This window comes from Felis catus, chromosome E2 (assembly GCF_018350175.1).
Source record: "Felis catus isolate Fca126 chromosome E2, F.catus_Fca126_mat1.0, whole genome shotgun sequence".
In the NCBI taxonomy this organism is placed as follows: Eukaryota; Metazoa; Chordata; class Mammalia; order Carnivora; family Felidae; genus Felis; species Felis catus.
Window position 1 is genome coordinate 6,264,072 of NC_058382.1, and position 14,863 is coordinate 6,278,934.

At 42.6% G+C, this 14,863-nt stretch overlaps 2 protein-coding genes across 2 annotated transcripts in view; one reads left to right on the top strand and one right to left on the bottom strand.

Annotated features, from left to right (window-relative positions):
* FELCATV1R9 (vomeronasal 1 receptor felCatV1R9) overlaps window positions 1-14,863 on the bottom strand; it is a 109,970-nt gene that overhangs the window by 77,285 nt on the left and 17,822 nt on the right. The window lies entirely within an intron of this gene.
* FELCATV1R12 (vomeronasal 1 receptor felCatV1R12) lies at window positions 1,787-2,746 on the top strand. Its single transcript, NM_001167484.1, is given in 1 exon segment — window positions 1,787-2,746. A coding segment is annotated over 1 exon segment (960 nt).

Genomic DNA, 14,863 nt, shown 5'->3' on the forward strand with positions numbered 1-14,863 from the left:
GAATAATTCTGAGGCTTGAGCTGAGCTAGAAGAGATGAAGTCCTAGACCTTCACCAATCCCTGACAGCTCCTAATGCAATGAAGGTAATCTTCGCTCATACTGATGGCTGGTGTTCAGTGCAAGTAATAATACACACTGATTTTTTTTTTAATTTTTTTTCAACGTTTATTTATTTTTGGGACAGAGAGAGACAGAGCATGAACGGGGGAGGGGCAGAGAGAAAGGGAGACACAGAATCGGAAACAGGCTCCAGTCTCTGAGCCATCAGCCCAGAGCCTGATGCGGGGCTCGAACTCGCGGACTGCAAGATCGTGACCTGGCTGAAGTCGGACGCTTAACCGACTGCGCCACCCAGGCGCCCCAGCACACTGATTTTTAAGTCCTTAAGGACTGAGCTGTAAAATTAATCTGCTGTGCAGCCTACATTATAAGAATCATAGAATGAATTTTCAAGCGCTTGAATTACATGTGTGCCTCCATGCTTGTAGTAAAGAGTATGAAGAATGTACAGGAACCATGTGATCTTGTGCACAAAGTGTATGCAAATGGTAATGGCTTGATTTAAACAGTATTCTAATTCTAGATGTACCATGGAATTATGGGGACAGTAATTAAGTCTTAACTGAAAACAGCCATATCTGTGGATTATAGTGTATCTACATTCATTCCGAGCAACAGGTAAGGAGCAGCTGACATAAAAATGGTGAGTTCCAGATGGCACCTGTCAGGTTCATATCATGTTCTTTCCACCCATTTAAAAATTATTCTGCTATCAATACAAAAACCAAGTACTTTGGTTTCTAACGTGTAAGAATACATGCCTTGCAGATGCCATTTTGCACTACTGTCTTTCATATTAATACTAGTCACAAATCTTAGTTCATTGATAATAGTTTTCCTTAACTCGGGAATTAATAAGTAGATAATTGTATCATCTGAAATCCATACTAATTTAGTTTCTTCCTTACACTATTTTATCATGCATTAGTGTTTTATGTCCAAGGTTTGTGGAATTATGTGTGGTAATTCAACAATTCCTGTGATTGCTACCATTACACTTGGCTTCCTCACATAAAAGCAAATGAATCTTTCCTCTTGCCATCCTAATATTAACCCCCTTTTGCATCCACTACACATTACTTGCCATGGGACAGGTTCCAGATGTATGCTACTACCAGAATGCATTCATGGTTACTAAGATATTGAAGACTCACCCATAATTGATATTATCCTGTTGAACAAAGCTTTAGAAATTAATGCAAACTTGTAATAAAAATTGCACAATACCACCACTCTAAAATCAACCACAAGGTGTCAAATCAAAACTAACTACAGATCTGGATTATTGGATGGACACAGCTAACTAGCTGTCTAGCAGGCCATGGAGGCTCAGGGCACTGTTTCTAGCCCAACTGGTTTCCGGCCCCCACACAGCCTGAAGGAGTAGATTTGGACAAATACTTAATCTCTCTGTGTGTCTATTCTCTTCACCTTTTAACTACAGCCACAGTAGTGCTGACCTCATAGATGTGTGGAGCATGAAGAAGTTCTCACGTGAGTGCCTTCACAGGAGTGATTTTATAATACGGCTCTTTAAAGTTCTGCATTCAGCCCTTGGAAGCTGCTAGGAAAAGAAGACCTCAAGTAGGCATATCCAAGGGGCAAGGAATGGAAAGCAGAACACAGTGGATTTCAGCTGACGTGATACATGTTGCGCATGTCTCATATTTCCATGCAGGAAGTTCTAGCCCAGAAGGCAACTGTCAGTGACTAGGACCAGAGAGAATGGTCAAATGGGATCTGGCCATCGGTCTGATCTTCTTAACACAGACTACCGTTGGAATCCTGGGCAATTTCTCACTTCTTTGTCATTATATCATCCTTTCCTTCACTGAGTACAGGTGGAGGTCCACAGATTTCATTCATAAGCACCTGATTGTAGCCAACTTCTTAGCCCTACTCTGTAAAGGAGTCCCCCAGACCATGGCAGCATTTGGGCGGAAACATTTCCTCAGTGACATTGGATGCAAACTTCTTCTCTTTCTTCACAGAGTGGGGAGGGGAGTGTCCATTGGTAGCATCTGCATCTTGAGCGTCTACCAGGCCATCACCATCAGCCCTGGGAACTCCAGGTGGGCAGAGCTTAAAGTTAAAGCGCCCAAATACATTTTCCCCTCTATTTTCCTGTGTTGGGTCCTGCAAATGCTGGTGAATATCATTTTCCCTATGTACTTAACGAGCACATTGAGTGATAAGAACACCACAAACAAAAAGGATTTTGGATACTGTTCTTCGGTTCGTCATGACAAAACTAGTGACTCACTGTATGGACTGTTGTTATCATTCCCCGATGTGTTATGTCTGGGGCTCATGCTCTGGGCCAGCAGCTCCATGGTTTTCATCCTGTACAGGCACAAGCAGCGAGTCCAACATATTCGAGGAACCAATGCTTCTTCCAGAACCTCCCCGGAGTCCAGAGCCACCAAAACTATCCTTCTCCTGGTGAGCACCTTTGTCTGTTTTTACACCCTCTCCTCCATCTTTCAACTTGTTATGAGTCTTTTTGATAATCCCAGCTTGATCCTCGTGAATGTCACTGCAGTCTTGTCTGTGTGTTTCCCAACTGTCAGCCCCTTTCTGTTCATGAGCCACAACTCCAAGGTACCCAAGGTACCCAAGGTACCCAGGCTCTGCTTTGCCTGGAGAAGGAATATAAGACCTCCTTGTCTTATGAAAAATATGTAGACTGTATGTACTTCTACAATGTACAGCTGCCAATTCGTTCACCCCCCTCACAGTCCTAAAAAAAATGTATGAGTCACAAGGAATGGTAAACAAGAAAAGTTGACCATCTTCTTTAATATAAACAATAATTCATAATAACTGTAATGAGACATCATTATCTTGTAAATACTCATATAATTGAAGTTTTTCTAATACTTTCATTAAAGCATTTCAGAATTTATTCAATAATAAACACCAGGTCTTGACACAATCTGGATATTACAGATAAGTCTTCAAGTGTGTGAATTTCAATCGAAAGCAATACATTTCCAAGAAAAGAACCTGGCTTGAAATCATAAGATATGTGAACATGCCTTAGCGGGTAGCCTTGTCATTCCTCTGAGAAAGTAATGTCCCCACTGCATGAAGAATAGCCTGGCCAGGGGTGGTAGAGAAAAAAATCCGTTTTTGGGCAATGTAGTCTCTGTGAGCCACTTATGAGTTTTGTAGGTAATTCACATCCTTAGAGAGTGGTCCCTGATTTATTTGAAACATGATGTTAGGAAGGGAGATGAGCATGTTGATCATATTTTCATGTAGAAATGAACAGACCGGGTCAAAGAAAGCCACAAAAGGCAAAATATGTTTCTGCTGATATTTAAAGGCCATCAAGTGAGTGTCAACAATGTAAACAGAAACGTGTTGTGATCTGGAGAAAGCAGATTTTTCCCTATTATGTTAAGATGACTTGGCCACATGGGCAAGAACGGGGTTTGGAGGTGCATGCTCCAGTCTCTTTGCGGGCACACACAAGCCTAGGGGTTATTTACACAGGTATTCAGCTGGGAATTCAAATCCCTGAACTCAGCATTTTCTTTTACCTCTTTGCCCAGCAAACAGCGAACGTTATCAGGTTTATTTGTTTTCTGAAAATCTTTGCAAGTGTCAAATACATGCTCACCCAGATACTTCTTCAAGTGGCTGATCAGGAGTCTCCAGGGCAGATCTTCTGTGATGGGTTATCGGTGCTCTCTTTAGCAATTTTATTTTTTAATGTTTGTTTGTTTATTTTTTAAATTTCTTGTCAAATTGGTTTCCATACAACACCCAGTGCTCATCCCAAAAGGTGACCTCCTCAATACCCATCACCCACCCTCCCCTCCCTCCCACCCCCATCAGCCCTCAGTTTGTTCTCAGTTTTTAAGAGTCTCTTATGCTTTGGCTCTCTCCCACTCTAACCTCTTTTTTTTTGTTTTTTTTTTTTCCTTCCCCTCCCCCATGGGTTCCTGTTAAGTTTCTCAGGATCCACATAAGAGTGAAAACATATGGTATCTGTCTTTCTCTGTATGGCTTATTTCACTTAGCATCACACTCTGCAGTTCCATCCATGTTGCTACAAAAGGCCATATTTCATTCTTTCTCATTGCCACATAGTACTCCATTGTGTATATAAACCACAATTTCTTTATCCAGTCATCAGTTGATGGACATTTAGGCTCTTTCCATACTTTGGCTATTGTAGAGAGTGCTGCTATAAACATTGGGGTACAAGTTCCCCTATGCATCAGCACTCCTGTATCCCTTGGGTAAATTCCTAGCAGTGTTACTGCTGGGTCATGGGGTAGGTCTATTTTTAATTTTTTGAGGAACCTCAACACTGTTTTCCAGAGTGGCTGCACCAATTTGCATTCCCACCAACAATGCAAGAGGGTTCCCGTTTCTCCACATCCTCGCCAGCATCTATAGTCTCCTGATTTGTTCATTTTGGCCACTCTGACTGGCGTGAGGTGATATCTGAGGGTGGTTTTGATTTGTATTTCCCTGATGAGGAGTGACATTGAGCATCTTTTCATGTGCCTGTTGGCCATCTGGATGTCTTCTTTAGAGAAGTGTCTATTCATGTTTTCTGCCCATTTCTTCACTGAATTATTTGTTTTTTTGGGTGCGGAGTTTGGTGAGCTCTTTATAGATTTTGGATACTAGCCCTTTGTCTGATATGTCATTTGCAAATATCTTTTCCCATTCTGTTGGTTGGCTTTTAGTTTTGTTGGTTGTTTCCTTTGCTGTACGGAAGCTTCTTATCTTCATGAGGTCCCAGTAGTTCATTTTTGCTTTTAATTCCCTTGCCTTTGGGGATGTGTCAAGTAAGAAATTGCTACAACTGAGGTCAGAAGGTCTTTTCCTGCTTTCTCCTCTAGGGTTTTGATGGCTTCCTGTCTCATATTCAGGTCCTTTATCCATTTTGAGTTTATTTTTGTGAATGGTGTGAGAAAGTGGTCTAGTTTCAACCTTCTGCATGTTGCTGTCCAGTTCTCCCAGCACCATTTGTTAAAGAGACTGTCTTTTTTCCATTGGATGTTCTTTCCTGCTTTGTCAAAAATGAGTTGGCCATATGTTTGTGGGTCTAGTTCTGGGGTTTCTAGTCTATTCCATTGGTCTATGTGTCTGTTTTTGTGCCAATACCATGCTGTCTTGATGATTACAGCTTTGGAGTAGAGGCTAAAGTCTAGGATTGTAATGACTCCTGCTTTGGTCTTCTTCAAAATTACTTTGGCTATTCGGGGCCTTTTGTGGTTCCATATGAATTTTAGGATTGCTTGTTCTAGCTTCGAGAAGAATGCTGGTGCAATTTTGATTGGGATTGCATTGAATGTGTAGATAGCTTTGGGTAGTATTGACATTTTGACAATATTTATTCTTCCAATCCATGAGCACGGAATGTTTTTCCATTTCTTTATATCTTCTTCAATTTCCTTCATAAGCTTTCTATACTTTTCAGCATACAGATCTTTTACATCTTTGGTTAGATTTATTCCTAGGTAGTTTATGCTACTTGGTGCAATTGTGAATGGGATCAGTTTCTTTGTCTTTCTGTTGCTTCATTATTAGTGTATAAGAATGCAACTGATTTCTGTACATTGATTTTGTATCCTGCAACTTTGCTAAATTCATGTATCAGTTCTAGCAGACTTTTGGTGGAGTCTATCGGATTTTCCATGTATAATATCATGTCATCTGCAAAAAGTGAAAGCTTAACTTCATCTTTACCAATTTTGATGCCTTTGATTTCCTTTGTTGTCTGATTGTTGATGCTAGAACTTCCAACACTATGTTAAACAACAGCGGTGAGAGTGGACATCCCGGTCATGTTCCTGATCTCAGGGAAAAAGCTCTCAGTTTTTCCCCATTGAGGATGATATTAGCTGTGGGCTTTTCATAATTGGCTTTTATGATGTTTAAGTATGTTCTTTCTATCCTGACTTTCTTGAGGGTTTTTATTAAGAAAGGTTGCTGAATTTTGTCAAAGGCCTTTTCTGCATCGATTGACAGGATCGTGTGGTTCTTATCTTTTCTTTTATTAATGTGATGTATCGTGTTGATTGACTTGTGAATGCTGAAGCAGCCCTGCATCCCAGGAATGAATCCCACTTGATCATGGTGAGTAATTCTTTTTATATGCTGTTGAATTCGATTTGCTAGTATCGTATTCAGAATTTCTGCATCCATATTCATCAGGGATATTGGACTGTAGTTCTCTTTTTTTACTGGGTCTCCTTCTGGTTTAGGAATCAAAGTAATACTGGCTTCATAGAATGAGTCTGGAATTTTTCCTTCCCTTTCTATTTCTTGGAATAGCTTGAGAAGGATAGGTATTATCTCTGCTTTAAACGTCTGGTAGAACTCCCGTGGGAAGCCATCTGGTCCTGGACTCTTACTTGTTGGGAGATTTTTGATAACTGATTCAATTCCTTCGCTGGTTATGGGTCTGTTCAAGCTTTCTATTTCCTCCTGATTGAGTTTTGGAAGTGTGTGGGTGTTTAGGAATTTGTCCATTTCTTCCAGGTTGTCCAGTTTGTTGGCATATAATTTTTCATAGTATTCCCTAATTGCTTGTATCTCTGAGGGATTGGTTGTAATAATTCCATTTTCATTCATGATTTTAACTATTTGGGCCATCTCCCTTTTCTTTTTGAGAAGCCTGGCTAGAGGTTTATCAATTTTGTTTGTTTTTTCAAAAAACCAACTCTTGGTTTCATTGATCTGCCCTACAGTTTTTTTAGATTCTATATTGTTTATTTCTGCTCTGATCTTTATTATTTCTCTTCTTCTGCTGGGTTCAGGCTGTCTTTGCTGTTCTCCTTCTAGTTCCTTTAGGTGTGCTGTTAGATTTTGTATTTGGGATTTTTCTTGTTGCTTGAGATAGGCCTGGATTGCAATGTATTTTCCTCTCAGGACTGCCTTCGCTGCATCCCAAAGCATTTGGATTGTTGTATTTTCATTTTTGTTTGTTTCCATATATTTTTTAATTTCTTCTCTAATTGCCTGGTTGACCCATTCATTATTTAGTAGGGTGTTCTTTAACCTCCATGCTTTTGGAGGTTTTCCAGACTTTTTCCTGTGGTTGATTTCAAGCTTCATAGCATTGGGGTCTGAAAGTATGCATGGTATGATCTCAATTCTTGTATACTTCTGAAGGGCTGTTTTGTGACCCAGTATATGATCTATCTTGGAGAATGTTCCATGTGCACTCGAGAAGAAAGTATATTCTGTTGCTTTGGGATGCAGAGTTCTAAATATGTCTGTCAAGTCCATCTGAACCAATGTATCATTCAGGGCCGTCGCTTCTTTATTGACCATGTGTCTAGATGATCCACTTCTGTAAGTGGAGTGTTAAAGTCCCCCGCAATTACCACATTCTTATCAATAAGATTGCTTATGTTTGCGAGTAATTGTTTCATTTATTTGGGGGCTCCCATATTCAGTGCATAGACATTTATAATTGTTAGCTCTTCCTGATGGATAGACCCTGTAATTATTATATAATGCCCTTCTTCAACTCTTGTTACAGCCTTTAATTTAAAGTCTAGTTTGTCTGATATAAGTATGGCTACTCCAACTTTCTTTTGACTTCCAGTAGCATGATAGATAGTTCTCCATCCCCTCACTTTCAATCTGAAGGTATCGTCAAGTCTAAAATGAGTCTCTTGTAGACAGCAAATAGATGGGTCGTGTTTTTTTATCCATTTTGATACCCTATGTCTTTTGGTTGGAGCATTTAGTCCATTTACGTTCAGTGTTATTATAGAAAGACATGGGTTTAGAGTCACTGTGATGTCTATAGGTTTCATGCTTGTAGCGATGTCTCTGGTACTTTGTCTCACAGGATCCCCCTTAGGATCTCTTGTAGGGCTGCTTTAGTGGTGACGAATTCCTTCTGTTTTTGTTTGTTTGGGAAGACCTTTATCTCTCCTTCTATTCTAAATGACAAACTTGCTAGATAAAGAATTCTCGGCTGCATATTTTTTCTGTTCATCATATTGAAGATTTCCTGCCATTCCTTTCTGGCCTGCCAAGTTTCAGTAGAGAGATCCATCACGAGTCTTATAGGTCTCCCTTTATGTGTTAGAGCACGTTTATCCCTCGCTGCTTTCAGAATTTTCTCTTTATCCTTGTATTTTGCCAGTTACACTACGATATGTCGTGCAGAAGATCGATTCAAGTTACGTCTGAAGGGAGTTCTTTGTGCCTCTTGGATTTCAATGCCTTTTTCTTTTCCCAGATACGGGAAGTTCTCAGCTATTATTTCTTCAAGTCACACCTTCAGCACCTTTCCCTCTCTCTTCCTCCTCTGGAATACCAATTATGCATAGATTATTTCTCTTTAGTGCATCACTTAGTTCTCTAATTTTCCCCTCATACTCCTGGATTTTTTTTATCTTTTTCTCAGCTTCCTCTTTTTCCATAATTTTATCTTCTAGTTCACCTATTCTCTCCTCTGACTCTTCAATCCGAGCCGTGGTCGTCTCCATTTTATTTTGCAGTTCATTTATAGCATTTTTTAGCTCCTCCTGACTGTTCCTTAGTCCCTTGATCTCTGTAGCAATAGATTCTCTACTGTCCTCTATACTGTTTTCAAGCCCAGCGATTAATTTTATGACTATTATTCTAAATTCACTTTCTGTTATATTGTTCAAATCCTTTTTGATCAGTTTGTTAGCTATTGTTATTTCCTGGAGATTCTTTTGAGGGGAATTCTTCCATTTCGTCAGTTTGAATAGTCCCTGGAGTGGTGCGGAATTGCGGGGTACTTCCCCTGTGCTGTCTTGAATAACTTGTGTTGGTGGGCGGGGCCACAGTCAGACCTGATGTCTGCCCCCAGCCCACCGCTGGGGCCACAGACAGACTGGTGTGTACCTTCTCTTCCCCTCTCCTAAGAGTGGGATTCACTGTGGGGTGGCGTGGCCCGTCTGGGCTACTTGCACACTGCCAGGCTTCTGGTGCTGGGGATCTGGAGTATTAGCTGGGGTGGATCGGCAAGGTGCACGGGGGCGGGAGGGGCAGAATTGGCTCGCTTTTCCTTTGGTGATCCGCTTCGGCAGGGGCCCTGCAGCACCGGGAGGGGGTCACAGCCGCCACTGGGGGGATGGATCCGCAGAAGCACAGCGTTGGGTATTTGCGTGGTTCAAGCAAGTTTCCTGGCAGGAACCGGTTCCCTTTGGGATTTTGGGTGGGGGATGGGCGGGGGAGATGGCGCTGGTGAGCTCCTTTGTTCCCGGCCAAGCTGCACTGTGTCGTCTGGGGCTCAACAACTCTCCCTCCCGTTGTCCTCCAGCCCTCCCACTCTCCGTGCAGAGCTGTTAACTTATAACCCTCCAGATGTTAAGTCCCGCTCGCTGTTGGAACACACTCTGTCGGGCCCCTCCGCTTTTGCCAGCCAAACTCGGGGGCTCTGCTTTGCCGGTGGGCCGCCCCTTAGCCCCGGCTCCCTCCCGCCAGTCCGTGTAGCACGCACTGCCTCTCCGCACTTCCTACCCTCTTCCATGGACCTCTCGTCTGCGCTTAGCTCCGGAGACTCCGTTATGCTAGTCTTCTGGAGGTTTTCTGGGTTACTGAGGCAAGTGTAAGTGGAATCTAAGTGATCAGCAGGACGCGGTGAGCCCAGCGTCCTCCTACGCCTCCATCTTCCCGACCAATCTCTCTCTTTAGCAATTTTAAATCTAGTCAGATTGAAAGCCAATTCCAGAAACCAAAGAACCAATTCAGAAAACTCTTCCTCAAATCTTGTTTCTCTAGACTCACTAACAGCAGAATGAGTAACTGCTTGATACTCTCACATGGAATCCTACACAGCAATGCCAGGGGATGACCCACAGTAATATGCAACCATAAAATCCCAAACAACGTAAGAAATGTCAAAAGTCAAACACAACACACTTAATGCTCTATGAATCCTCTTTACATAAAATACAAAACAGGCCAAGACAACCTATGCAGTTAGAGGTCCAGCAGTGTTTCCCTTATGAGTGGTGACAGGGAGGGACAGCGAACGAGGGCTTCTGGGGGTTGATGATATCTGTGCATTGATGTCTGTGCTGCATACAGAAATGCGATCAGTGTGCGTCGTGTTGTTGATCTGTGTACTGTATTAGTGTATCTGTGTTTGTAAAATTTTAAAATACATATCACCAATAAAATCATGAGCTATTGTGAGACTTATGCATAATGTCCTTACATTATCAAGAAGGAGTTTAAACATAGACTAAAAAGACTGTGATTAGGTTTTCAAATCATACTGAACTTTCGAGACTGAGACCTAACAAATACTAAGTGTACACTTCCAAAGAAAAGGGGTCAAATGTATACTTGCTTTTAAAAGCTTTTTCAAAACCTACAGGAATTGAAGTAGGAAGTAAGAATAAAGCCAAAAATAAGAATAAAGTCAAAATAAGAATTGGAGAACTGAGAAGTGTATTTTATGAAATGTAGAAAAAACAGCACAGTATATTCATATCAGGTAACATATACTTCACGGTTTGTCTTTATTAGGACTCTCAAAAATGAGTAAAATCTGATAAATGGTCACAGCAAAGAGGAGCTGGAGGAGACATGACCACCAAATGCAAAGTTTCATCACATACACGATGTGTTCTCTGTTGGCAAGTTAGAGGCCTCAGTCTCAATCGCACTGTCTCATGCACTATCACCTCTGTGCCAGTAGGGGTGGCTGACATAACCCATCAAATTCAGAGCCTGGTCTCCCAGTGAAGTTCACTGGAACTCTAGGCACATCCACAGTGCTCAGTCCCTCCAGGAGTGAAGGAAAGATCCTTGTTTCCTTGGTTTCCCATCACATATAAGGAAGCCCAGCCCTTCCTGGACTCCTGGTGTATGAGAGACAGCACACATCACTGTGAGTCGTTGGAGCCTCTGACAAAGGGAGGCAATCTCCATGGGAAGCCCCACGGGTGTATGAACTTGGGCACTCTGCAATATAACTATATGGTGTACTTTCTAGAATTAGTAATTATCTTGTTAGTGAGTTCTCGTCAAGTAACCCTTAAAAACCTTGGGGTATCTTGGCGTGGTGTTCCAATTTTGGGAAGTGTCAACACGGACTCCCCTTCTGACAAGGTTTGAAGGGCACCAAAATTCCATGTCCCATGGAAAGTGCATATTCACAGATGAAGACATATGGGTCCTAGCAACATGTCAGCTTGAGAAGAATCAGTGGTACCTACCCCTTTAGAGGACATTTTAAATTCCACACTATAGCCAAAGTCAATGGCACTAGGAAGCCACAATCATCAGAAAGTGTCCTAAAAGCACGTCCCTGTTCACTGATGGTTTAGGTAGGCTGCACCCTAATGGTGTCCAGTGGGCCACTGGGTCTGGTTAGTGTCAGTGCTGGCTCTGCAGATCTGAAACCAGAGGCAGTTCCTTCCTCCATTGGTCACATCTCAGATTCCTCAGCTGCTGCCAGGGGTCTAGCTGTTAAGTGTACCTCTTGGAAATCTATGGCAGATTACGGACCATCTTGCCTTTCTTGAGGTGTGACCCGTGGAAACCAACTGCAGTGCTGAAATACTTGTCTAGGTTATTCATTCAGATGCCCATGGTGAGGCCTGTTCTTTACACAGTTTGCCCAGAATCAAGCTGCTGACTGAGACTGAGGTATCTGTGCATGGCACACTTGTGATTCCTGGTAAAAGTTGACCCTTCTGTTTTTATGACTCATGAGGCCCGGACCTGTGTGTGGGACCACTGACACCCCCAGCCCCAGAATTAACACTGGTGCCTCATCGCAGCTGACACTTTCAATCCACTTGTCAGCTGCCATCAGCTACACCACCTGTGCTCTTGAAAATAACGTGTGTCATATCCTAAGCTTTCGGGAGCATTTGCATTCTGAGCACAGTAAGTCTCTTACAGAAAAAACTAGCTCCAAAAAATGAACCAGCAGTCCAACACCACCTCCCTAACCTCTGTAATCTTGATCAGAAATCCCAGCGATGGAATGTCTTGCCCAGAAATGCACACCTCATCTCAGCTTCTCCAAGATAATGAATAATGGAGGAACCAGGAGGTTGCATGAAAACATTTTCAAACTCCAAGGGCTACTCTGACCCTTTCTTGGGATGATGTGTCTTTCTTTCCCTTTAAGAGCAGCCACAGAACATCCCGGTTGGTCATGTTCTCAAGGGCATCACAGAACAAGCAAGCCTAAGAGATCACTCAATTAGGTATTGAGAACTGTGGTGGTGTTTCAGTGTTGTTGTTGTTGTTGTTGTTGTTGTTGTTTTGAACAAACTATTTTAGAACAGCTTTAGATGCAAAAATACAAAGATGATACAGATTTCCTACAGATACTCAATTTCATTGAGGACTAATATCTTACATCAGTATCTACACTCGTGATAACTAATGAACCAATATCAATGCATTGTTCTTAACTAAAGTAAAAACTTTATGAGCATTTGCTGAATCTTTACCTAATGTCCTTTTTCTGTTCCAAGAAACCATCCAGACACTAAATCTTGTTTAGTGCTCATTTCTCCTGAGTTTCCACTTTGCTGTGACAACTTATCAGATTTTTCTTATTTTTGATCATCCTGACAGACTTGAGGAGTACTAGTTGGGAATCCCGAAGGGCCCTCAGTTGCGATGAATGTGATAAATTTCTCATGATTATCGTGGGGTTCTGTTTTAGGGAAGAGGACCGAGGGTATGATGTGCCATTTCCAGTACAGTATATCAAGGGTACATTCCACCAACATGACTTATCACTGTTGACATCAACCTACATTCCCTGGATGAGGTCATGTGTATGAGGACTCCTCGGTGAGACCTATGCGACCCCTTTTCATACTGTACTATTTGCAGAGAAGTCACTGTGTGCGGCTGACATTTAGGATAGGAATGTTATGTTCTGTCTTCTTAAGGATAAAGTTTGTACATAAATTATGTGAAATTCTTCTAAAAAGGAGATCTCATTTCTCTGTTATTTATCGTGTGATTTCTTCATATCAGTTTAGACTCATACACATTTGTTTTATACTCCGAGTTATAATCCAATACTGCTGCTTCTACTCTTTTTTAAAATCAAAGTGTTAGGGGCACCTGGGTGGCTCAGTCAGTTAAGCAACTGACTCCTGATGTTGGCTCAGGTCATGATCTCACTGTTCATGAGATTGAGCACATTATGGATCTCTACAGTGAAAGGACAGAGCCTGCGTGGGATTGTGTCTTTCTCCCTCTTTCTCTGCCCCTCCCCTGCTCCCAAGTGTTCTCTCTCTCTCAAAATAAATGAACATTTTAAAATATAATAATAAAATGAAGTGAAAGTGATCCAGCTTGACCATAAGGAGCTCTTTCGGGTGACTCCCGTGTCCCTCTGACATAGCCCATTTTTAGAAACCGAGTTGTTTAGCATGTCCTGACTTATGGCACCGCAGCTCTGCAGGCTGATTTCATACATGTCCTGTCCTAGTCCAGGCTGCACCGTCTCTCCAGGCAGCCCCTGGCTGCTGCCGTGGGGGAACCGTGTCATGGACCAAGGCATGGACACTAGGTATGCTCACTGCTCCTGGGTGTCGCTGTGTTCACACCCTCTCAGCTCAAACACCAAGAAAACGTATGTGTGTGTGCTGAACCGCTCGTGTGCACATAGGTAGAAACGTGTGTGGGGGGCGATTGGTGTCCATAGAGTCAACATGACTTCAGGCTGGTGTCTCCAACTCCAACCCATTCCTCATGGATCATTCTAACTTCCTGCCCTTGCTCATCTGTCTCCTGTGTCTCCAACGGTGACAAACGTGGATCTCACCATCTGCACTTGTGAGTCAAATGCATTTCTGGTCCAATTTGTATAGGATACCGGCCCTCTTGTGCCTGGTTCTTCCAGGCAAAACATCTGAGTAAACTATGGGATGGCCGCAAGAAAGCTGAAGTACAGGTAATGACATGGAACATTCCGAGGTAGAGGAGGAGGGACACCTGGATGCCTGGGAAGGGAACACCTTACACAGCAGGAGATACGGGGGGAGGGGAGGGGAGGGGCAGAGTATTAAGGATCATTCATCTTATAGGACTCCCCCGAGACAATGGCATTCTAGGGGGGCTGCACGGCAGGGACACCATCCCGCTAGGCCTGGAGGACAACGCTTCCAGACAAAGAACATCACCCTTGGGCTTTGAAATCTAAGGGAATTTTCCCTCCTAGAGTTTTTACTTACTGGGGACAGGTGACATTTCTTCTTTCCAGTTTCTCTATGCTTGTCTATGCTCTCCCCATCCCACCACTGTATTCAGGAAGCAGGGAATGTGTCTGCATTCATAGGTTGATAGGTGAAGACAGGGTTTTCACAGGATGAATCCTATCTCAAGTCTTAATCACACTACTTAGGTGATATTTAGATGAGATTTGGGACTTAGAGTTGCTTCCAAAATAAGTTTACACTTTGGAGCTACTGGGACGGGGAGGAGGGGTGAATGTATTTTGCCAGTGAGGATATGCATTTGGGGGTCTTGAGGGCTGAATATTATGAACCAACCTGTTTCCCCCTGAATTGATAGGCTGAAGTCCTAAATCCCAGGATCTCATTACTCGATTGTACTCACTCCGACTGATATGCCCATGAGTACACTCCTGGGTAACCACTCCATCTCACTCCGGAGTCAAGACCAAACCCGCTTTTTCCATTAAGCAGCACTGATTAAACTGCCATCTTCAGGATACCAGGCACCACAATGAAACAAAACTGCTTCATTCATCGCCACTTTGTCCATGTATGTCCCATACTCAACCATTTGATGAAACGTCGGCATGCATCAGTGTCCACCTTAGAAACTCCTCTGGTT